Source organism: Palaemon carinicauda, chromosome 10 (genome assembly GCF_036898095.1).
Source record: "Palaemon carinicauda isolate YSFRI2023 chromosome 10, ASM3689809v2, whole genome shotgun sequence".
Taxonomy (NCBI): Eukaryota; Metazoa; Arthropoda; class Malacostraca; order Decapoda; family Palaemonidae; genus Palaemon; species Palaemon carinicauda.
In genome coordinates, this window is record NC_090734.1 from 134,861,380 (window position 1) to 134,885,571 (window position 24,192).

Genomic DNA, 24,192 nt, shown 5'->3' on the forward strand with positions numbered 1-24,192 from the left:
TAACCCAAGACAGTGGAAGACCATGGTACAGAGGCTACGGCACTACCCGAGACTAGAGAACAATGGTTTGATTTTGGATACATAACTGACCAATTTTAGCAAGTGATACCTATAGTAATTAGTCTTAAAAAGTGAGATACATATTTTCTTTATAATCTTACCATATGTAAGTAGTGAAACCAAGCGCTTTCTTCAGCTGGCAGACCGGAGAAGTTTTTGTAGACTAAGGGGAATCTATTGAAGTAGAAAAATGCATTGGTAATAAAAATATTAATACAATTATTACATTGGCATATAGAGCACTGTGAGTACAAAGACCTTCATGAGGAGAAATTATTATTATTATTATTATTATTATTATTATTATTATTATTATTATTATTATTAGTTGATAAGCTACAGCCCTAGTTGGAAAAACAGGATGCTATAAGCCCAAGCAGGGGCTCCAACAGGGAAAATAGCCCAGTGAGGAAAGGAAACAGGGAAATAAGAAAAGTAATTAACAATTAAAATAAAATACATTATTATTATTATTATTATTATTATTATTATTATTATTATTATTAGTTGCTAAGCTACAACTCTAGTTAGAAAAATAGGATGCTATAAGCCCAGGGGTTCCAACAGGGAAAATAGCCCAGTGAGGAAAGGAAACAAGGAAATAAGAGAGGTAATTAACAATTAAAATAAAATATTTTAAGAACTGTAACAACATTAAAATAAATATTTCCTATATAAATTATAAAAAACTTTAACAAAACAACAGGAAGAGAAATTAGGTAGAAAAGCGTGCCTGAGTGTACCCTCAAGCAAGAGAACTCTAACCCAAGACAGTGGAAGACTATGGTACAGAGGCTATGGCACTGCCTAAGACAAGAAAACAATGGTTTGATTTTGGAGTGTCCTTCTCCCTTATTTAAAGGGAGGAGATTAACCAGCCCAATAATAATAATAATAATAATAATAATAATAATAATAATAATAATAATAATAATAATAACAATAATAATAATAATAACTAGAGGGGCACTCAGTAGAGCACAGACCTCCGCTGCGGCAGTTATTTCTCGACCTTGACCTTTGACCTTAACATGTATTAATTGGCGTGGATTTTCATACACGTAAATATGAACAAAGTTTGAAGTCTCTGTGACAATGATGTCCAAACATATGGCTGATTACATGAATAGGACATTTTGCTGGACCGTGACCTTGACCTTTGACCTTGTCCTTCAAAAATTTAAACCTTCCAGCTTTTTAAATAACAGTTAATCCCTGCAAGTTTCATTACTCTACGATTAAAATAGTGGCCAGGAACCTGTTCACAAACAAACAAACACACAAACAGGGGGTGAAAACGTAACCTCCTTCCAACTTCGTTGGCGTAGGTGATACCAGTACTTTTATTATATTATTATATTATTATATTATTATGTTATTATATTATTATATTATTGTGATTATAATTATAATTATAATTATTATTATTATTAATATAATTATTATTATTATAATTATTATTATTATAATTATTATAATTATTATAATTATTATTGATTATAATAATAATAATAATAATAATAATAATAATAATAATAATAATAATAATAATAATAATAATTATAATAATATAAATTGCCAACCGTTAAAGATAAGTAATCGTGAAATTCATGTGTTCATTAATGTTTTCAAAAATTTTTGAAATAATGGAAAAGTAAAATATACAGAAACTTTCTACGAGTCAGTGCCTTACTTATCAATGTAACAATTTCCGTATCCGACGTCTTGGTAGTTCGCAAGAACTTGGTCTTCCTCACATATTTGCATAACGTTCGATGCAGCCATGTAGCCAAGGGCGTCTCCCCTATCTCCGTCTTGAGTTCTTATGGCCCAAACTGTAAATAACAATAATAAAAAAAAGTATTTCAAAGCCATCTGATCTATATTATTATTGTTGTGGCCGATGCGGTAACGTCCCTGACTGGTAAACGGCAGACTGGGGTTCGAGTCCCGCTCAAACTCACCGTCCTTGTGAGCTAAGGATGGGGGGTTTGGGGGATCCTATAAGTCTATCTGCTGAGTCATCAGCAGCCATTGCCTGGCCCTCGGTCCTAACTTGAGTGGAGAGGGGCCTTGGGCGCTGATCATATGTATATATGGTCAGTTGTTTCGTTGGTCTGTGGGCAGTCTCTAGGACATTGTCCTGCTCGATAGGGTAATAATACTGTCCCTTGCCTCTGCTAGTCATATCGACCTTCAATCCTTTAAATGTTATATTGACTTTAAACAACCCAACTTCACTCCCTCAATAAGTGGCCTTTTATAGTCAGAAAACTATATTGTCAAACAATGAAAATTTATGTATAACGGAATGCACTGGGAATGAATAAAAACTGAAGATGGCGAGAATATTCATATTCATTTTAAGATTTTAATGATCCGGCCTTTTCTGGTTTGCAAATATGGCTGAGTAAAATCGTGTGGAAGGCTAAATGCATTTATTTGTGAAGCTAAAATTAATGAAAGACATCGATGTTTTGTAGAAAATATTTAAAACAGTAACGACCAGAAAAATCACCATAAGCTATTGGGCGGTTTTATAAGAGAATAGAAACGAGAATCTTCAAAGTAAAGTCAATTTTAAATCCCATTCTTGATAGTACCACTCCGTTATTTTACAAGAAAATGTTTTCCAAATGTGGGAACAAGAAAAAACAGCCTTGAGAACTCTAAGTGTAAATTGAGTGTGTCAGATCACCGAACAATCCTTATTCACATATTGCATTTTGGGGTTGTTGTGGCCTGATTGGTAACGTCTCTGTCTAGTGTTTGTCAGACGGGGTTTCGAGTCCCGCTCAGATTCGTTAGTGCCATTAGTGTCTGCAGCCTTACCATCCTTGTGAGCTAAAGTTGGGGGGCAGTGTTTGGGGGATCCTATAGGTCTATCTGCTGGGTCATCAGCAGCCACTGCCTAGCTCTCCCTGCTCCTAGTTTGGGTGGAGAGGAGGCTTGGGCGTTGATCATATAATATATGGTCTGTCTCTTGGACATTGTCCTGATTGCTAGGTCAATGTCACTGTCCCTTGCCTCTGCCATTCATGAGTGACCTTTAAACCTTTCATTGATGGATAGTCGAGATAGTGTGGAAAAACCTAGACCTAAGCGGTTGCATTGCTTTATTTGGATATTAATCATCAACATTGATTCTTCCATTAAAATTGAATTATTATTCATATCGTTATAACTTTAAGGAACTCTCTTTAATCAACATTCCTAAATAAAATGTAACAAAATAATGTTGGCCACTCTAGCAATTACAGATAAAAAGTGATTCTTGTTACCGTAAGTTTGGTCAGCTAGAGGCTGAGTCAGTCCGCTGATATTCTTGGCCAATCCATAAAGTGGATTCTGGTTACCTCCGTTAATCCATTCTGCGCCGTCTTCCACCAGTATTGACCCTGTTTTTGGAATGTGACATGAATCAGTGAAGGTCAGGATAAATCGTTCTTTAAGATTGTGTAAAATATGATTAATTAATCTATCTCTTATCTAAAGTTACCGTTACTCTTTATATCATTTTCACTTGTCTAGGAACATAGTCTAACGTCAACTCGTTTTTCTTAATTTCTATCTCCTATTTTAGAAATAATAATAACAATAAAGAACATTGATATCTCAAATTAAAGAAAAAAAAACGTTAATGAAACAAGAATATATTATTAATGGTTTTTTTTTTCATAATTTTGCTTCCCAACAACAGGACATATTGAATAAATATGCTTTTGCAGTCTAAGTGAGTCTAAATCTTGCAAAAATATCTCTCGGATAACATCAACGGACGTCTTTTGTTTTATCTTTTAAGGTTAGTTATAATGGCCTGTTGGATATATACCTGCCTGGCAACCTTCTGGACTGGGGTTCAAGACCCGTTCAAGCTCGATAGATTCCTGTAGTATCTGCAACCTCACCATCCTTGTAAGCTAAGAATGGAGGATTTGGGGAAGCCTATAGGTCTACCTACTGAGTCATCAGCAGCCATTGCCTGGCCCTTCCTGGCCATAGCCTGGGTGGATAGAGGGCTTGAGCATTGTCCTGCTATGGCATTATCACTATCACTTGCCACTACCATTCATGAGCAACCTTCAAACCTTTACTATTACTATTACTATTATGTGTTAAGCTACAATCCTAGTCGGAAAAGCAGGATGCTATAGGCCCAAAGGTCCCAATAGGAAAAATAGCTCAGTGAGGAAAGGAAACAAGGAAAAATCAAATATTTTAAGAATAGTAACAACATTAAAATGAATATTTTCTATGTAACCTATAAAAACTTTAACAAAACAAGAGGAAGAGAAATTAGACAGAATAGCGTGCCCAAGTGTACCCTCAAGCAAGAGAACTGTAGCCCAAGACAGTGGAAGACCATGGTACAGAGGCTATGGCACTATCCAAGACTAGAGAACAATAGTTTGAATTTGGAGTGTCCTTCTCCTAGAGGAGCTGCTTACCATATAGCTAAAGAGTCTCTTCTACCCTTACCAAGAGGGAAGTAGCCACTGAACAATTACAGTGCAATAGTTTAAGCCCTTGGGTGAAGTAGATTTGTTTGGTAATCTAAGTGTTGTCAGGTGCATAAGGACAGAGGAAAATCTGTAAAGAATAGGCCAGACTATTCGGTGTGTGTGTAGGAAAAGGTAAAGAACCGTAACCAGAGAGAAGGATCCAATGTAGTACTGTCTGGCTAGACAAAGGACCCAATAACTCTCTAGCGGTAATATCTCAACGGGTGGCTGTTGCCCTGGCCAACCTACTACCTACTAAATGGCTCCTTACCGATAAAAAAAACACTGTATAGATTTTTGTTACTAATCTCTATGGCATTGTCACTGTCGCTTGCCTCTGCCATTCATGAGTTACCTTTACGGCCGGGAGCACACTCTAGTGACTTTGTGGCGCCACAAAGCCACACCACGCCTGTGGCGGGGATGAGCAATAGAGAGCCACAGTCACTTGCCAAAGTCGCTAGTTTGCGCGGCAAAACTTGAAAACAATGGAAACCTATGGGAGACCACATCCCCACCACACGATGCTGTGGCTTTGTGGCGCCACAGAGTCGCTAGTGTGCTCCCTGCCTAAACCTTTAAATGGCTCCTTACCAATAAAAAAAAAAAAGTACAGATTTTGTTACTACTCTCTAGGGCATTGTCCTGCTAGGACATTATTACTGTCTCTTGTCTCTGTCATTCATGACCATTAAACCTTTAAAAATCTCCTTACTAATAAAAACCCTATATAGATTTTGTTACCAATAAAAGAAAACTCCAAACTCACCCTCTCTGTGGGTCTTCACTCTTCCTCCAAGGTAATCTTGTGCCTCCAAGAGGAGCACGTTGCTTATTCCTCCTGCAATTAGAGTTTTCGTGGCTTCGAGTCCAGAAATTCCCCCTCCCACCACTATCACCTTCTTGGTGCCGAGGGCTTGGTTGAACCTGCAGGGATACGACGAGAGAGATAGTACTAATGCAAGATGATATATTGTTAGGATAAGTAATCAAGTTATAGTCATTGATTATATTGTATTTTGTTGGATTTAGAAAGATATATATATATATATATATATATATATATATATATATATATATATATATATATATATATATATATATATATATATATATATATATATATATACATACATATATACTTACACACATATATATTATATATATGTATATATATACATATACATATATATATATATATATATATATATATATATATATATATATATATATATATATATGTGTGTGTGTGTGTGTGTGTGTGTGAGTGTGTGTGTGTGTGAGTGTGTGTGTGTGTCTGTGTTTGTGTAGAGAGAGAGAGAGAGAGAGAGAGAGAGAGATAGAGAGAGAGAGAGAGAGAGAGAGAGAGAGAGAGAGAGAGAGAGAGAGAGAGAAATTCTTGTAAATTATTGTAAAGGATGTACTGATGTGCACTTTGATATAGTGCTTTATTTGCAAATAAATATAGTACATTTGAGCAGTATCTATTAATATTCTATGATTACAAGAATAATCTACGGGAAATGAACCCTTATATTGGATTCCTACATTCATATTATGTATCACGTACAAAGTTTATATAGAGGTTTCACACACACACACACACACACACACACACACACACACACACACACACACACACACACACACACACCTCATTCTCTCTTGACGGTTGGTTAAGTCATTATCCTGATAAGTTCCAACCCAGAAAAATGTGGATTCAAAATTCAAATCCATATCATGGCAGGTCAGTTTACCATATATTAACCTCCTGAGTAAAATATTTTGATATTAATGTGTTATATATATCCACACACACACACATACCACTCAAACATGTTTTTTTTATCTTTGCTCTTTAGTTTGACTTAGGTTACTACACAAAGAGGGAAAGAAGAATTAAGACAGCACGAGGTGTCAACTCACCATTCCTCGTAAGTTCCAGTAATACCATCGCATACGTGAGCTCCTTCTGTTGGGAAAGAAAAAGAATTTTGTTTTATATAGAAGAATAAATAGTTGTATTTTTTTTTATTCTACTCATTTTAAGATTATACGGAAAACAGAGATGTAAAATATCCTAGATAATTTTGCTTCTTTCACCTACTCTCTGTTCTTTCGTGTTTTTTAATATACAGATTTTCTGTTCGATAGAAAATTGTCAAGAAAGAGCAATAATATTTAGGAAAGATCAATGTACTTGTATTGAAGAAAAAACAACCAACATGTTAGGATAGAGCCAACTTATTCATCATACATTGAAATATTTGTGAGACAGAGAAACTTAGGCCTATAAACAAGATAGGCTACTCTTCTTCCATCTTGGCTAATCTTGCACTTACCTACATCGACGAGGATAGAAAGCAAGAGTATCCACGGCCAGGAAAATATTGCCAATTTTCCCAGGTTCATTTTGTACTTCACGAAGAGACCTTGACAGATTTGGGAACGACTTGATCTAACCGCGGTGAAGCAAGCCAGGCTCCACTGACTTGTGTATTCATCAACTCGACCTTTATATTCGAGTTCTGGTAATTTCCAGTCCCACAGGTCTTTTAAATGGTATAATATGATTAATTGCTACTGTATCACATGTGTTTAACTTGCATGAGCGAATCTATACATCTGGTAAATTATTTTTGAGTACGTTTTTTGGAAAATAAGAACATATATTTTATGACCACCAAACACTTTCCTGGTGGTTTTTCCTGGTCTCATTGGTACCCATGACTGGCCTTACCAGGCTCCCAAGGACTGTTGCAGATTTCAATAATTGTTTGAGACGATAATGTTGCCCAATATCCATTAACATTTGCAGAAGGAAATTTATTGATCTAACAAACTGGAATTCTGAATATATGTGCATTGTAAGAACCTATGTTATTGAAGAATAAAAGTTATGTTAGAATCACAGCTATTAATGTAACTATTTATATTGAAATTTGTCGTAAAGTGAGCCTGCTTCGAGGTGTTCCAATCAAAAGAGAAAATAGAACAGAAAAACTAATCACTTATATCGGAAGATCTCTCAGTGGCTCCCAAAATGGAGGGAACCGCCCCCTGGGGGCGATGTATTGACATTAAGGTTGGGGGCGGTGAGCAAAAGCTTGACAGATAATACAATATATAATTAATTTAACGTCACGACCAAAGAGCTCTTTTAGCGTACAAATCTTTTAGACAACTGAGAACGAAAGAACGGAGCATACGTTAAAAGGAACTTGACTTAAAAGAAAATATAAGATTTGAGAAGACATGAAATGAGTAATGCTGAGAGTAACGGTAGACTTAATAGCTTTATAAGAACGAAAACACAAGGAAACAATAGATTATATTGTTAAATAACAATTAACTTTACTGTCGTGTGAGTGACAAGGTGATGACTTTAAATACAAATTGACGGGTTTATTGTTGACTGAGTCTACAGGTGTTAGGAATCATGTTTAGATCATTGCTCAAGTATAATTATTTCCCTTATCTGAGAGACTGATACACGAGTCTTTATACGACAGCCATCATAAATAATTGTAATTGGATATGATGATTTTGTATTACAGGGTTTGTATATAAATATATATATATATATATATATATATATATATATATATATATATATATATATATATATATATATATGTGTGTGTGTGTATATATATATATATATATATATATGTATGTAAATATATATATATATATATATATATATATATATATATATATATATATATATATATATATATATATACACACACACACACACACATATATATATATATATATATATATATATATATATATATATATATATATATATATATATATATATATATATATATATATATATATATATATACACACACACACACACACACACACATATATATATATATATATATATATATATATATATATATATATATATATATATATATATATATATATATATATATATATATATATATATATATAAAGATTTTTTTTAAGAACCCCTAAATATGGGGTGATAAGGACAGCTCGTCAGAATTTTAGATTAATGAAGCTTTTCGTTGTAAGCTTCCTAAATAAAAAAAAATAAATAATTGAGTTCATTCCGTATAAAATTACATAAAACTGGCTCTATATCAAAGACAAAACCATTAATGCTAAGCTCTTATTTGCTACCAATCTTCTGTGAGTTCCAATTTTTTTTTTTTCGTGCAAGTGGGCCTATCGAAAATAAGGTTTGGAGGGTTGTCTAAAAAATAATGTTGTCGGTTCACAAGCAAATTGAATATTCATTGGTATTAACCATTCAAATCCCAAAATTTTAAAAGCGAGCAAAAATATTATTATTTTAGATAAAAATGCATATACTGAATGATACGGTTAAATCTGGTATACAGTGTCAAGCTATGTTGGATTCAACTTTAGTCAGAACAGAAATTATTTACGAATAATTTGAAATACAGTAATGAGTCCGATTTATAAAACTAGACAATATCAGGATATAATTAAGTCCAATTACTTTACCTTTGCTGTCGTTTTTATATTTAGTAGGATTCACATTAAGACGATAAAGCATCAATAATAACAATAACAATTTACAAAGTTTAGGTTCATGTCGAGGTTTCGCCTTTGCATCGGCACCTCTTGTGTCTTTTAGTTTTGTATGTTCTATATGTTCACTAGTTTTTCTCGCTTCACCCACATTTATTGTAGTACATTTTTCTTATAATATTTTCTTCTCAGAAAAGTAAGTTTCCAACTGATTGTACACTATCTTATTCATATGGTTGTTGGAGCTCTCTTGCTTTTCTTATTATATCACTATACTGTGGGCAATATAACATGGAGTGGTTAACATTCCCTTCTACATCACAGAATACAGTTTATATTTACAGCTGGGTGTCTGTTTTTTTTATATATTCGAGTCTAATGTGTTTGACCTTGCTCTGAATAATAAAACTAACGAAAATGTGTTATCACATACTGTACTTCCTCCTTCTTGATTTCACTTTTTCCAGTTGGTGAAATTGTGAACTAATTGGTAGCGTTCACTGCGTATAAAAATATATGTACACTAATATTATTACATCCATCTTTACTCAGAGCCTAAGACAATGAAAAATCAGTTTGTAATTGATTAAATATCTTTAGAATAATAAAATCACAGCATTTGCATTACAAAAATAAACATAAAATTTCTTAGAATATAAACAGAAGTTCTTTCTGTATAAACAAAATTACACTTATTCACCACATTGTTACATATGGCAAATACACTGTTATGGCATTTCAAAATCTGTGAATTTACTTGAGAGTTTATTTCTAGTAGACTTAACTGGCCCCTCAATAAAGACATTCTTAAAAATGTAATTTTCATTCTGACAGATGCCTCTCAGTTGAACTAGAATTATTGGAACCTTAATTTTTGTGGGAAATATTTGCTCAACTTTTTAAGTTTCACGTAAATTTATTGTTTCTTCTTTGTAACTTACAATAATTTTCTACTAGATATGACCTTTCATCAAACCCTTTTAATAACTCTACTTTTTTCCTAATAATTTTACCCAGAACATGTGGTTTAATTCTTGCATCGGTCGCAGTAGCCTTTAGCTTAATGGTAATCTTATGACCAAGAAAGGTTACACCTGATTTTCTAGGTGCTGCTTTACACCCATTAAATTTTATAGCTTAACCTGGCTTTTTTAAAAATTTACAAACTTATATTTTCAGCTTCTGACCTGATTTCAATAAATTGCCAGTCATGCCAACCTTCTTTATTTGCCAAATACTCATTTTAGACAGAGAAAATTACAAATGTTTAAGGTTAAATGTTACTTTTACTTTTACTCTCTCTCTCTCTCTCTCTCTCTCTCTCTCTCTCTCTCTCTCTCTCTCTCTCTCTCTCTCTCTCTCTCTCTCTCTCTCTCTCTCTCTCTCTCTCTCTCTTGTGTAGGAATAAAAAAAGGTTTATAAATTGTCTACGACAATGAATGAAGAATATAAACTGTTATTTGATATGAGAAGATAGTATACAAGGTTCAACCTATGTTACTACTCTTCTAGCAATTTACTTTATAGACATGAAGAATAATTTCAAGCCTGGCTTTGGAAAATTGACTAGTCAATGCATTAAAACTGATAAGATACACATATAAATACTCAATAGCCTACTAAAGGATTATTTTCACTACCTTTTTACTTTACTCTAAGGACTGCTTTTCTGGTCCTACATTGCAGGAGAACCCTACTCTCTACGGGACCTTTCATAATTCATTTTATCGTATATATTCCAAGACCTTCAGGATTTCACCTCGTATATTGTTCGTTTATTGGGAGTTTCACATTATCGAAATACTTAGAAAACAAGAAATTCTTCAGTAGTTGACCTTCGTCGTAGTTTTTATCAATTTTGCACCCTTCTTATATCGGAAACCATTATCAAAGCACTTATAAAACTAGAAATTCTTCAGTAATTTACCCTGGTCATAATTTTCATCAGTTTTGCACCCTTCTTATGTCGGAAACCATAATCGAAGCACTTATAAAACTAGAAAATCTTCAGTAATTTACCCTGGTCGTAGTTTTTATCAATTGTGTACCCTTCTTATGGCAGAAAATGCTGATTTGGTGACGTCATCGAAATCGGTTAATATTGTAAACAACATACGTTCTCAGACTGTGGCTCATTGACTCTTCTAATCTAGTTAGTTATTTTTATATATAGTGCCTATGTTATACCTCTTTATTCAGTCCCTTTCGCCTTTGGAACATGTCAGTTTTGGATTATTACATGTTTCAATTGGAAAGAATAAGCTGTAATCTCTGCATACCTTAGTGCGAAATTATGCTGGAGGTTCATGGACATTTCTGAGCTATTATAAGGTACGTAAAACATTATTTTGCATGACAGTGTACTACTAATAGAAGAAATTTGTAGATTTTTCGTATTCAAACTTAATCCCAACTTAATCATTTATAGTAATTCAACTTATTTTGGGTATTTCAGCTTTGGTTCCGTTACCTTAATGGCTCTGTGATTTTTCTTTTTATGCCCAGACAGGTCTAATGATTTTGTTGAGCCCACCATGCTTTATTATTCATGAAAGTATTAGCTGACGAAGGTTGTTCCTCAATGAGAATGGTTTTTGGCATTTTATAGAGGTTTGCCCCCTAATCATATCAATTTGAACATAATGGTAATTATGTATCCTTGCACCTGCGCCAGGAAACATCAAAACCCCATATTTCTTTCTAACCCAACCTAGGTGCCGTGTGCTTATTCTCTTATACCAACTGACCTACAATGTACTCCGTCAAACTTTCTAAGATCACTGTGGCGTGGCCGGTAAAGATATCATACTTTGCCAATTTTATTTTATGGTATTCATATTAGTGTTAAGGAGGCTGTTGAAATAAGTTTTGTTTCTTGAAATTTCGTTCTTCATTTTTCTACAGATATTTTTGATATATCCGAGTTCATCCATTAATGGTTAAAACCTAAGTTTCATTACTAAAAATGTAGATGCGGCATATTTTATGCCTGGCCATTTTTTGTACTTGGATTCAAAAGGTTGCAGTCAATGTCATTAATGGCCACTAGCTCATGATCATCTGAAAGTTAAAATATCAAAATAATCACTATCTCTTATACAGCCAGCCAAGTTCCCATAGGCCTAAGCCTTACAAGAAAGCTTAATAGCGAATGACGTAAACCATGTTAGAGCAAATATTTGTGACGACAGGGTTTTGAAGAAGAGTGGTCCCATTTGGCGAAGGTACCGCTAATTTTCAAATAAGTAAAACTGGGAGCCGTATTGTTCAAAAGGGGCCATTGAGACAGTTTCTCTTCCTAAGCTCTAATTTTAAAATTGTCTAAATGTAAAACAGTGAATTAGAGTTGGAAAATGAAAACTTTTAGTATTATTCTTTGTGGATATGGTAACATATACAGTAATTCAATTCTAATAGTGGTAATTGTCTTGTGGTTACAGTGCCTTGTATTTTTTATTTTTCAATATTAAACTTACTCGATGATCATATAGCTGTCAGCTCTGCTGCCCGACAGAAAAAACCTACGGGCGGAATACGCCAGCGATCGCTATACAGGTGGGGGTGTACATCAACAGCGCCATCTGTCGAGTAGGTACTCAAGTACTCTATGTCAACACAGAACCAATTTTCTCTCTGTCGTGCCACCGGCAAGACCTACTGAATACGCTCTTGTTTTCTGGATTGATTTTCACGTTATTTGGTGAAGTATTCATCTCTAGTTATTAGCTATCGCTGTGCAGAAGTTATCTTCAATACTTCCTTGCATTCTTTTTTGGATTTGGATTGTTTGTTGACGACTTGGATAGATTTTGAATTCCCCCCTTTGCCTAATTCAAGATGTCTGACCCTTCTCAAGTCCCCAAGTACAGGAAATGTAGCGCTAGGGACTGTTCAAGGCGTCTTCCGAAGGCCTCTATCGATCCGCACACCGTTTGTTCCAATTGTAGGGGTAAAGCCTGTCAATTGGAAGATCGATGTGAGGAATGCGCTGGGCTTTCGGAATTCGGGTTTCAAGAATTCCTGAAATATGCACGTAGGCTAGAGAAGGATAGGATCAGGAGGAGTTCGTCTCGCTCAATTGATTTTTCCTCTCCCCATGCCCCTCAACCTATTCCTTCCCCTGTAGTGGTTGCACCCGACCCCCCTGCTAGCTCTCATCAACCTTCAATGGCAGATATGATGCGTGCCATCCAGACTCTAGGTGAGAGAGTCGAGTCATTGGCGAATGACCGCAATCAACTCATGGCTGACGTCAGAGAGTTGAAAGGTAAAAGTGCAGTGGGAAGTGAAGTGAGTGTCAGTGCAGTGAAAAGTGTCAGTGTTACGCATGAGGGTGCGTCTGTTCGTGCCTGTCGTCCTCCCAGTCCGGGACCTCTTGCAAGCTCCCAAGCCCAGGGGAGAAGCAATGTCGTACGACCAAAGGGTTCGACAGGCTTTAATCAGCGTACAGACGTACCCTCCGTGGTTTCGGACGTATCTTACCGAGATCGTCCCACCCACAAGAAGACGAGTGAGCCCATTTTGTCCTCGTCTGTGGAAGAGGTTTCTAGACAGAAACGATGGACCAAGGTCTCACGGCCTCTTAAGCGTAAGGTCCCTTCCGAGCTAGTCCAACGGCCCAGGTGTAGCCACTGGGTCAGTTCGGACTCGCTGCAGTCCTCCGACGACTGCACACCTCCCAAGAGAGGCAAAGTGGTAACGCAACAGGCAGTAACTCCGTCTGTTGCCGCACCCGCTGTTTTAGACCCTCAGTCTCAACGGACAGTAGCTCCGTCTGTTGCCGCTTTTGTAGACCCTAAGTGGTCTTTACTGCAGTCTATGCAGACTCAGTTAGCTGCGGTTATGCAGGAGTTTCGTGCGGAGAAGGTTGACACTGCTCCCGTTAGCCTACAACCTGCCACGGTTGTGCGCCCAGCTCACGCTGAGGCTGCCTGCTCCCACACTCCGGCTGCGGAGAAGGTTGACGCTGCACCCGTTAGCCTACAACCTGCCACGGTTGTGCGCCCAGCAGACGCTGAGGCTGCCTGCTCCCACACTCCGGCTGTGAGAGCTCCTCCACCCATGCGCAGTCGACCCTGCCAGACGCATGCTGACGCTCACAGACGCACGGAGCACTCCGTTGCCGTGCGTGAGCTACCACAACAACAGGAGGGTGGAGTTAGGCTGCCGTGTTTTGACGCGGTGCGTCAGCCTCCGCAACCCACGGTGGTCTCCGCTATCCTTCCACAGTCGGGAGTAGACTCTTTGCGCACCCACTCAGCTTTGGTTGTTGCCAGTTCTCAGACTGACCAGCAGTGGCATGATGTTGGGTCCAGTGCAGCCACGCATGCACCCGTGCTGCCGGACTCAGCCGTCCAGCCCACTCCGTTGCCTCTTCCTCCTCAACATTCAGACGATGGTATCTCTGATGATGACGAAGCTGCACATCTTGACGACCAACACTCGGACATCGAAGAACCCAAGACCACGCCTCCGTCCTTAGACTTTAGGAAAGTGCTTGCTCTCTTTAAGGATTTATATCCAGACCAGTTTGTGTCTGCAGCACCACGCTCGCCTCCCTCTGAGTTCGCTTTAGGCATGCAGTCAGCAGCTCCTGTCTTTACGAAACTCGTACTCGCTCGCTCGTCCAAGAGAGCTTTAAGAGTTCTGGGAGAGTGGTTGCAGTCCAAGAAGCAAATGGGGAAGACATCCTTCATGTTTCCCCCAGTCAAGCTTGCTTCCAGATCTAGCGTCTGGTATGCCACGGGAGAAGTTCTCGGCTTGGGAGTTCCTGCCTCTGCCCAGGGCGACTTCTCAAGTCTGGTAGACTCTCCCCGCAGGCTGGCTATGAGACGCTCCAAGATTTGCTGGACCCCTTCGGACATGGACCATCTTATGAAGGGAGTTTTCCGCGCTTTCGAGGTCTTTAACTTCCTGGACTGGTGTTTGGGAGCGTTGAGCAGGAAGACCTCCCCTTCTGATAAGGAAACTTCCATGCTCATCATGTCCTGCATGGACAAAGCCATTAGGGATGGTTCTAGTGAGCTTGCGGCTTCTTTCGTGTCTGGGGTACTCAAGAAGCGAGATCACCTTTGCTCCTTCTTGTCAGCTGGAGTCACCCCATGTCAAAAGTCGGAGCTGATGTTTGCTCCACTCTCCAAGTGTCTCTTCCCTGAAGAGTTGATCAAGGAGATTGCTGCCTCCTTGATCCAGAAAGATACCCATGACCTGGTGGCGTCATCCGCACGCAAAGCCACCCCTTTGCCCTCCGTACCTAGACCTAGGATGGACACTCCAGCGTCAAGGTTCATTCCGCCCTTTCGTGGCAGAGCCTCCAGCAGAGGAGGTGCTCGTGCCGGAAATCAACGTGGGAGCAAGAAGAAGGGTTCCAAGTCCTCTAGAGGCAGAGTCTGACTGCCACCTTCTTCAGACAGCAGTGGGAGCCAGGCTCAAGAACTACTGGCAGGCCTGGGAGAACAGGGGCGCAGATGTACAGTCTGTGAAGTTACTCAGGGAGGGGTACAAGATTCCATTCTTGCGCAAGCCCCCTCTAGCAGCGTCTCCCATCAACCTCTCTCCCAGGTACAGAGAGGAGGAAAAGAGGCTAGCTTTACAGCAAGAGGTGTCTCTCTTACTACAAAAGGGAGCGGTAGTCATAGTCCGGGACCATCAATCCCCGGGCTTCTACAACCGCCTCTTCTTAGTGCCGAAGAAGACAGGAGGGTGGAGACCGGTGCTAGACGTCAGTTCTCTGAATGTCTTTGTCACAAAGCAGACGTTCACCATGGAGACGACAAAGTCGGTTCTAGCATCGGTCAGGAAGGAAGACTGGATGGTCTCGTTAGACCTAAAGGACGCGTACTTTCACGTCCCCATCCACCCAGATTCCCAACCTTTTCTAAGGTTCGTCTTCGGGAAGGTCGTATACCAGTTCCAAGCCCTGTGCTTTGGCCTAAGCACGGCACCTCTAGTTTTTACCAAACTGATGAGGAATATTGCCAAATTCCTGCATTTAGCAAACATCAGAGCCTCCCTCTATTTGGACGACTGGCTTTTAAGAGCTGCGTCAAGTCGTCGCTGTCTGGAGAATCTACAGTGGACTCTAGATCTGACCAAGGAATTGGGTCTCCTGGTCAATATAGAAAAGTCCCAACTCGTCCCATCCCAAACTATAGTTTACCTAGGAATGGAGATTCAGAGTCAAGCTTTTCGGGCTTTTCCGTCGGCCCCCAGAATCAGTCAAGCCCAAGAATGCATCCAGTCCATGCTGAAGAAGGACCGGTGTTCAGTCAGGCAGTGGATGAGTCTGATAGGGACGCTTTCATCACTGGACCAGTTCATCGCGTTAGGGAGACTCCACCTTCGCCCCCTTCAATTTCACTTAGCTGCTCACTGGAGAAAGGACAAGACGCTAGAAGCGGTCTCAGTTCCTATTTCCGAGAAGATGAAGTCGTCACTGACTTGGTGGAAGAACAACATTCTCCTCAGGGAGGGTCTGCCACTGGCTGTTCAGACCCCCGACCACCTTCTCTTCTCGGACGCATCGGACACGGGCTGGGGTGCGACGTTGGACGGTCGGGAATGCTCGGGTACGTGGAATGCGGTTCAAAGCGAGTTACACATCAACTGCAAGGAGCTACTGGCAGTTCATCTGGCCTTGAGAAGCTTCAAGTCCCTCCTTCTAGGCAAGGTGGTGGAGGTGAACTCCGACAACACCACAGCACTGGCGTACATCTCCAAGCAAGGAGGGACTCATTCGATGAAGTTGTACGAGATCGCAAGGGACCTCCTCACCTGGTCAAGAGATCGAAACATATCCCTTGTAACGAGGTTCATTCAAGGCGACATGAATGTCATGGCAGACCGCCTCAGCCGGAAGGGTCAAATCATCCCAACAGAGTGGACCCTTCACAAGAATGTATGCAACAAACTATGGGCATTGTGGGGCCAACCCACCATAGATCTGTTCGCAACCTCGATGACCAAGAGGCTCTCAAATTATTGCTCACCGATTCCGGACCCAGCAGCAGTTCACATAGATGCCTTTCTTCTGGATTGGTCCCATCTAGACCTTTATGCGTTCCCCCCGTTCAAGATTGTCAACAGAGTACTGCAGAAGTTCGCCTCTCACGAAGGGACACGGTTGACGTTGGTTGCTCCCCTCTGGCCCGCGAGAGAATGGTTCACCGAGGTACTGCAATGGCTAGTAGACGTTCCCAGAACACTTCCTCTAAGAGTGGACCTTCTGCGTCAGCCGCATGTAAAGAAGGTACACCCAAGCCTCCACGCTCTTCGTCTGACTGCCTTCAGACTATCGAAAGACTCTCGAGAGCTAGAGGCTTTTCGAAGGAGGCAGCCAGAGCGATTGCTAGAGCTAGGAGGACATCCACTCTCAAAGTCTACCAGTCGAAGTGGGAAGTCTTCCGAAGTTGGTGCAAGTCCAAATCAGTATCCTCAACCAGTACCTCTGTAACTCAGATAGCTGACTTCCTGTTATACCTAAGGAAGGAAAGATCCCTTTCAGCTCCCACGATCAAGGGTTACAGAAGCATGTTGGCAGCAGTCTTTCGTCACAGAGGCTTAGATCTGTCTAACAACAAAGATCTACAGGACCTCCTTAAGTCTTTCGAGACCACGAAGGAGCGTCAGTTGGCCACACCAGGTTGGAACTTAGACATGGTACTAAGATTCCTTATGTCAGCAAGGTTCGAGCCACTTCAATCAGCCTCTTTTAAAGATCTCACTTTGAAAACTCTTTTCCTCGTCTGCTTAGCAACAGCTAAAAGAGTCAGTGAGATACACGCCTTCAGCAGGAACATTGGATTTACATCTGAAACGGCTACATGTTCCTTACAGCTTGGTTTTTTAGCCAAAAACGAACTTCCTTCTCGTCCTTGGCCCAAATCGTTCGAAATTCCAAGCCTTGCTAGTTTGGTTGGAAATGAACAAGAAAGAGTACTATGCCCAGTAAGAGCTCTTAAGTACTATTTGAAATGGACTAAGCCATTACGTGGACAATCAGAAGCTTTATGGTGTGCCATTAAGAAACCTTCTTTACCAATGTCGAAGAATGCAGTTTCTTATTATATCAGACTTTTAATTCGAGAAGCTCATTCCCATCTGAATGAGGAGGACCATGCTTTGCTGAAGGTAAGGACACATGAAGTTAGAGCTGTCGCAACTTCAGTGGCCTTCAAACAAAACAGATCTCTGCAGAGTGTAATGGATGCAACCTATTGGAGAAGCAAGTCAGTGTTCGCATCATTTTACCTTAAAGATGTCCAGTCTCTTTACGAGAACTGCTACACCCTGGGACCATTCGTAGCAGCGAGTGCAGTAGTGGGTGAGGGCTCAGCCACTACATTCCCATAATCCCATTACCTTTTTTAATCTTTCTCTTGAAATGCTTTTTATTGTTGTTTTTTGGGTTGTCCGGAAGGCTAAGAAGCCTTTCGCATCCTGGTTGATTTGGCGGGTGGTCAAATTCTTTCTTGAGAAGCGCCTAGATTAGAGGTTGTGATGAGGTCCTTTAGTATGGGTTGCAGCCCTTCATACTTCAGCTCCTAGGAGTCGCTCAGCATCCTGTGAGGATCGCGAGGCTCAGTAAGGAAGACGTACTTAAAAAGGCAGAGTAATTGTTCAAGTCGACTTCCTTACCAGGTACTTATTAATTTTATGTTTGTTATTTTGAATAACTGCTAAAATGAAATACGGAATACTTAGCTCTTAAGGTTAACATATATGCTGGTCTCTACCCACCTCCCTGGGTGTGAATCAGCTATATGATCATCGGGTAAGTTTAATATTGAAAAATGTTATTTTCATTAGTAAAATAAATTTTTGAATATACTTACCCGATGATCATAAATTAAAGGACCCACCCTTCCTCCCCAATAGAGACCCAGTGGACCGAGGAGAAAATTGGTTCTGTGTTGACATAGAGTACTTGAGTACCTACTCGACAGATGGCGCTGTTGATGTACACCCCCACCTGTATAGCGATCGCTGGCGTATTCCGCCCGTAGGTTTTTTCTGTCGGGCAGCAGAGCTGACAGCTATATGATCATCGGGTAAGTATATTCAAAAATTTATTTTACTAATGAAAATAAGATTTTGACAACTCAAAAATGGAAACGAAAAGTTACTCAGGGGATATCATTTATCAGTATGTGCTTGTTAACATAAAAGCATATCCTATACAGTAGTGTTTGGATGCTTTTTGTGGAGAGCAGAACCAAGTAGACAACAAACTAAACTAAACTAAAATACAAATGGAGCACGGTTAAGGTTATACAGTACTTGTATGTATTTTTCATATGTAGGCCTTTGCGCAATTGAAGGAGCATATGTTTGTCACAGTACAGTGGTAGTGTCTAATCAAACTTTTTGATAATTTTTAATCCATATTTGATAATTTTTAATCCATATTTGATATTTAAGGTGCAACCACCTTCATTTTAATATTTCCCTTAATTTATCCCATACATATCTGCTTTCATAACACTTTAAAGAATTTAATAGCCCAACATAAATTTATTGAACAGGCCTTAGCCTAATGGATTACTCATCTTTATAGTTCCAACTCCTAAAGTATCATGATTTTGTGTTTAAATGATTTATCTTTTTTTTTTTTTCAGGATATTGCAAGTACAGTAGGCCTATTTTGTTCCTACAATTTCCTTCAACAAAGAATTTTTTTGTAGTACAGTATTGTATTTGATCATGGTTTTCATGGAGATTATACTTCTGAAAAGGTTAGTATGGGCATTCTATTGAAATTAGATCACATGTGAAGAAATGAATTTATGTAGAAAGTTTTAAGTATTGAAGCTTTAAATTTACTTCACATACTGTTGTAAGTTTTTGTTCCCACACAAATACAAACCATCATCCTTTAATAGGAGAATGAATTCAGCAAAGCTCGAATGGCTGTTACGAATTTAATAAGACAGTTATAAATACAGTCCTGGTAGGTGGCTGGGAAGCAATGCGCATCTGTTAGTCAGCTAGACGCTCACTTTTGACTTCGACTGTAAGCATTACATTCGTACTCTTACTGCCTCTCAAATTCTATTAAAACAATTTTTTTTTTTTTGCTTTTCCCAGTACTGTAAATGGATAAGTGCACAGACATGCTATGTTTAGGTAGACTTAGATAAATTAAATGTGAAAGGATATGCCATTGTTTTTTTGGTATGTGACAGGTTTATGTGGCCTTTATTTCATCATCCTTGCACTTTTTGTTGCTGAATTTGGCATGACTGTTTGTAGTCATCCCCTTGCTATGCGTGGCGGTACAATGGCGACAACCTGAACCCAAAGAAGCTGATCTTCCTGACACCTGCTTCTCCCATTGAGGTTTTGAAGGGCATGGCACCTGCTTGTGTTGTCTGCTGATTTTAAGGAGTTCACTATGGCTTCATCCTATGTGGGACTGTTTTCATTGACTTCCATGAATCCAAGGAAGCATGTGCACTCCTATTCTTTGTAATAGTTAGATTCTTCAGATGATGCTTCGGTACCTCTAAGAAGAAGTCCAGGAAAGCCGATCAGTGGGAGGCATGTAAGACTCGACCGATCTCTCCCTGCTTACGCGTGAGAGAGACAGTGTGGTTCCAAGAACCAACCCAGATTGGGAGGGTGTCTCAGTATGCGATACAGGGGCTTACACTCCTGTTATCGGTGGTTTATCCCATACCGAACTGCACTGTTGATTGGGATAAAAGGCTCAGCCCTTCTTTTTCTCTTCTACTGGATGCTCAACTAATCTTTCTTTTCTTACAAGAGAGAGTAAGTGAGTGAGTGAGTGAGTGCTTTGGCTGGTGATACAAGGGTTTATGTTCCTGGTATTATTGCTCGGTTTTGTACTGAACTGACCACAAACACCATCAGTGGGGATGAAGGGTACCACCTTTCACCTCTTCCTTTCCCTGCATGATCGAGGTATACCTCGGTCTGTATCTAAAGAATATTTCTATTTGAAAGGGTACAGTACTTAAGGCAGGAGTCTGAAGATGCCAGACAACCTTTACTTCCCACAACCTGCTGGAAGTTCTTGAATAACTTTACCTTTGGTTATGTGGGGCCTGTTCAGCAGGTTGTGAAGCCACCCTAGCTCCCTCATGGGATGAGAAGCAACTTTTCTAAGACGGCAGTTTTGACATGAGCCTAGAATGAAAGGTAGAATGATCGGCCATCGCTTCTTTCCTACCCCTTTCTTGGGGTGAAGTAGTGGCGGTTATGAACTGGACTGAACGACAGATGCCGGTAAGTTTCATAACGAAGCAACCTTTATTTACAGAATTATCTCCCCCCATCTACCAAGACAATGGGGTGGATAAATTGAACGTATTCGAACCTATTTCTTATAATAGTCACTGATACTTACGGACAACATATCCCATACAAGGATATAGCTTCAATTGTAACCATATGCCATTTATTTTAGGTAGGGGCCTAACCTAACACCTGTGACCTCCCCATGCACATACCGTAGAGAGGTTGGTGGAGTCATCATCAATTATCCCATGCAGGACCAGTTGATCTGATAATTCCCGGGAAAGTTGATCCAACAGGAATTTTTGGTTCATAGGGACTTCCTGCCTCATAAGGATGAATCTCCTTTTAAAGGGATATGGGTTATATGTGTAGGATTAAATCACATATGTTTTAAGCAATTTAAATATTTCGTAATGACTCCTTTAAGTTACCCTGCCTCAGCCATCCCTCAAGTTCCATGGTAGTAGGATGACCAAGGCACAAGCCAGCTGTTGAGATACTACTGCTAGAAAGTTATTGGGTCCTTTAACTGGCCATATAGTACTACATTGGATCCCTCTTTGGTTATGGCTCATTTTTCCTTTGCCTACACATACACCAAATAGTCTGGTATATCTTTACACATTTTCCTCTTTCCTCATACATCTGACAACACTAAGATAACCAAAAAATTCTTCTTCACTAAGGGGGGTTAACTACTTTACTGTAATTGTTCCGTTGAAATTTTTTTCTTGGTAAGGGTAGAAGACTTTTAGCTATGGAATGCAGCTCTTCTAGGAGGACACTCCAAAATCAAACCATTGTCCTCTAGTATAGAGTAATGTCATAGCTTCAGTATCATGGTCTTCCACTGTGTTGGGTTAAGTTCTCTTGCTTGAGGTACGCTCTACACAGGCAAATTATTCAATTTGTTTCCTTATTTCCTTTCCTCACTGGGCTATTTCCCCTGTTGGAGCTCTTGGACATATAGCATCGTTTTTCCAAATAGGGTTGTAGCTTAGGTAGTAATAATAATAAGGATAATGGAAAATAATGGAAATCTTCATTTTTTATTTCTCTTTCGTGGTCAGCTCTTTTCTTCTCGGTTTCCTTTCTGTACTAGGTTACTGTTCCAGTTGGAGCTGTAGGGTTAGTAGAATTATGCTTCTCCATCTAGGCTTGTGTTTGTAATAAAAATAAATGTTTTTGTAATGAAATGCTCTACAAGTTTCTGCCAAATATTCCAAATCTGTACAAACACTATGATTTGTGTAATGTAAATAGCCCTGAGAAGCACTAAATTCCTGAGGAATGAGTCATGGTTATTATTTCAACAGCAATTATCCCATAATTTCAAAAAAGTCAATTTATAGCTAAATAATTCCTACAGTTCCCTTTAAAGTATATTATATATGAATACCTAAGTGGACATGTTTGCCATTCAGAAGATCCATTTCATGCAAATAAATTAGAACCCAAAGGTAATTATAACTATTAGGATTTTATGATAGCATTCATTGCAAAAGTTCAAGGTTAAAATTCATAGGTAACTACTTCTCATCTTTTTTGGTAAAATCACTTAAACTTACAGGTGTCTTCCATTTGTGTGGGAGGTTTTAATCTTTTTCATTTGCATATGAAACTTTTCATGTGTCAAATGATAGATTTAAAGGTAATATTTTATATAATCACAGGACTGTGTTAAGGTCCCCCAAATTGATACGAGAGTCTAGTGGAATTGTAATAGTACTGTACAGTGATGTATATCATGGTACTGTATATGCACACTTTCACGTACAGTTGTGTATTGTAAGCTCATTTATACACAACAAACTCATATATACATGCTCTCTCTCACTCATAGTAAAAACATGAATGCAGTAGCACGATGCTTTCAACTTTTGTATGAAGTAAAACAAAGAAACTTCCAATACTGTACAGGAATTGGAACAGTGATATAGGTAAACCAAGTACAGTATAAAATGAGAGAATCTACTTTCAATGGAGATGAAGAGTATCAAGAGATGTGGAGGGTTAGTTATTTTATAAACAAATGCTGATGGTCGAATTGAAACAGTTTGGAGGGTTGGATCATCAGCAAATTCATAAGAAATTAAGTAGAGAGCAGATGTGTTGTTGTCAGTAGGTATAAGATGATTAGATTGAAGAATAAAGCATAGAACAGTAAACTTGCTGAGGGAAAGACTGGAACCATAAACAGGTGGTTTGGCTAATACAGCCTGATGCTAGATTTTGTGAAATCTCTTGTAGAAGTCAAGTTACTGTACCACAGTTACTTATAGAACATGAAAAGACCCCAGTGAAATAGCAAAGAGTCTCCATAGATCATGCCTTATAGAAGTCTTGCTTGATAGTTTTAATTCGATTTGATACAACTTATATAGCATAGCCTAAACTGGAACCTTTTGTAACCTTGGATTGAGCATAGCCTATATCAGTTTTGACAATTCATTGTAAACATAGAGAGTGATGACACCTTTATAGGAAGCAGAGTTTTGGTAGTACAAGGAGAGGTTACTTCCCCCTCAGTGGCTGGGGTTTCCTTTCTCTTATCCAGTTCTTAGGGATGGTTGATGAAGGGTAAGGATAGCTACTCAACCCTTGAGCTATGCTCGGGACATGGAGGGTGATGTTCTCTTACCCACCGACTTTTCTGCGGGTATCTACTACTCTCAAGTACAGTAGTGAGAGAGATGGGTTAGTCCCTCTTGGCCTTGTTGAGGGTATCTTTCTCTGCCTTCCTATTTGTTGTTGTTTTGAAGAGGAAGGGTTAGTTCCTTTTGGGATAAATGTATTATATCTGGTTGGGTTAGCCTACCTTTAGCATTTCAATTCT

The 24,192-nt window shown here is 39.0% G+C and overlaps 2 protein-coding genes across 2 annotated transcripts in view; one reads left to right on the plus strand and one right to left on the minus strand.

Moving 5' to 3' along the window:
• LOC137648495 (spermine oxidase-like) overlaps window positions 1-7,073 on the minus strand; it is a 17,321-nt gene extending 10,248 nt beyond the window's left edge. The window contains exons 1-6 of the mRNA XM_068381413.1: window positions 6,905-7,073; window positions 6,489-6,534; window positions 5,332-5,489; window positions 3,342-3,458; window positions 1,754-1,895; window positions 162-234 (exon numbers count right to left, since the gene is read on the minus strand). Coding sequence (XP_068237514.1) covers window positions 162-234; window positions 1,754-1,895; window positions 3,342-3,458; window positions 5,332-5,489; window positions 6,489-6,534; window positions 6,905-6,974 — 606 coding nt within the window. The 5' untranslated portion in view covers window positions 6,975-7,073. The remainder of the gene's footprint in view (window positions 1-161; window positions 235-1,753; window positions 1,896-3,341; window positions 3,459-5,331; window positions 5,490-6,488; window positions 6,535-6,904) is intronic.
• Window positions 7,074-11,230: 4,157 nt separating this feature from the next.
• LOC137648803 (esterase OVCA2) overlaps window positions 11,231-24,192 on the plus strand; it is a 162,439-nt gene continuing 149,477 nt past the window's right edge. The window contains exon 1 of the mRNA XM_068381957.1: window positions 11,231-11,429. The gene's annotated coding sequence lies outside the window, so the exon portion shown is untranslated. The remainder of the gene's footprint in view (window positions 11,430-24,192) is intronic.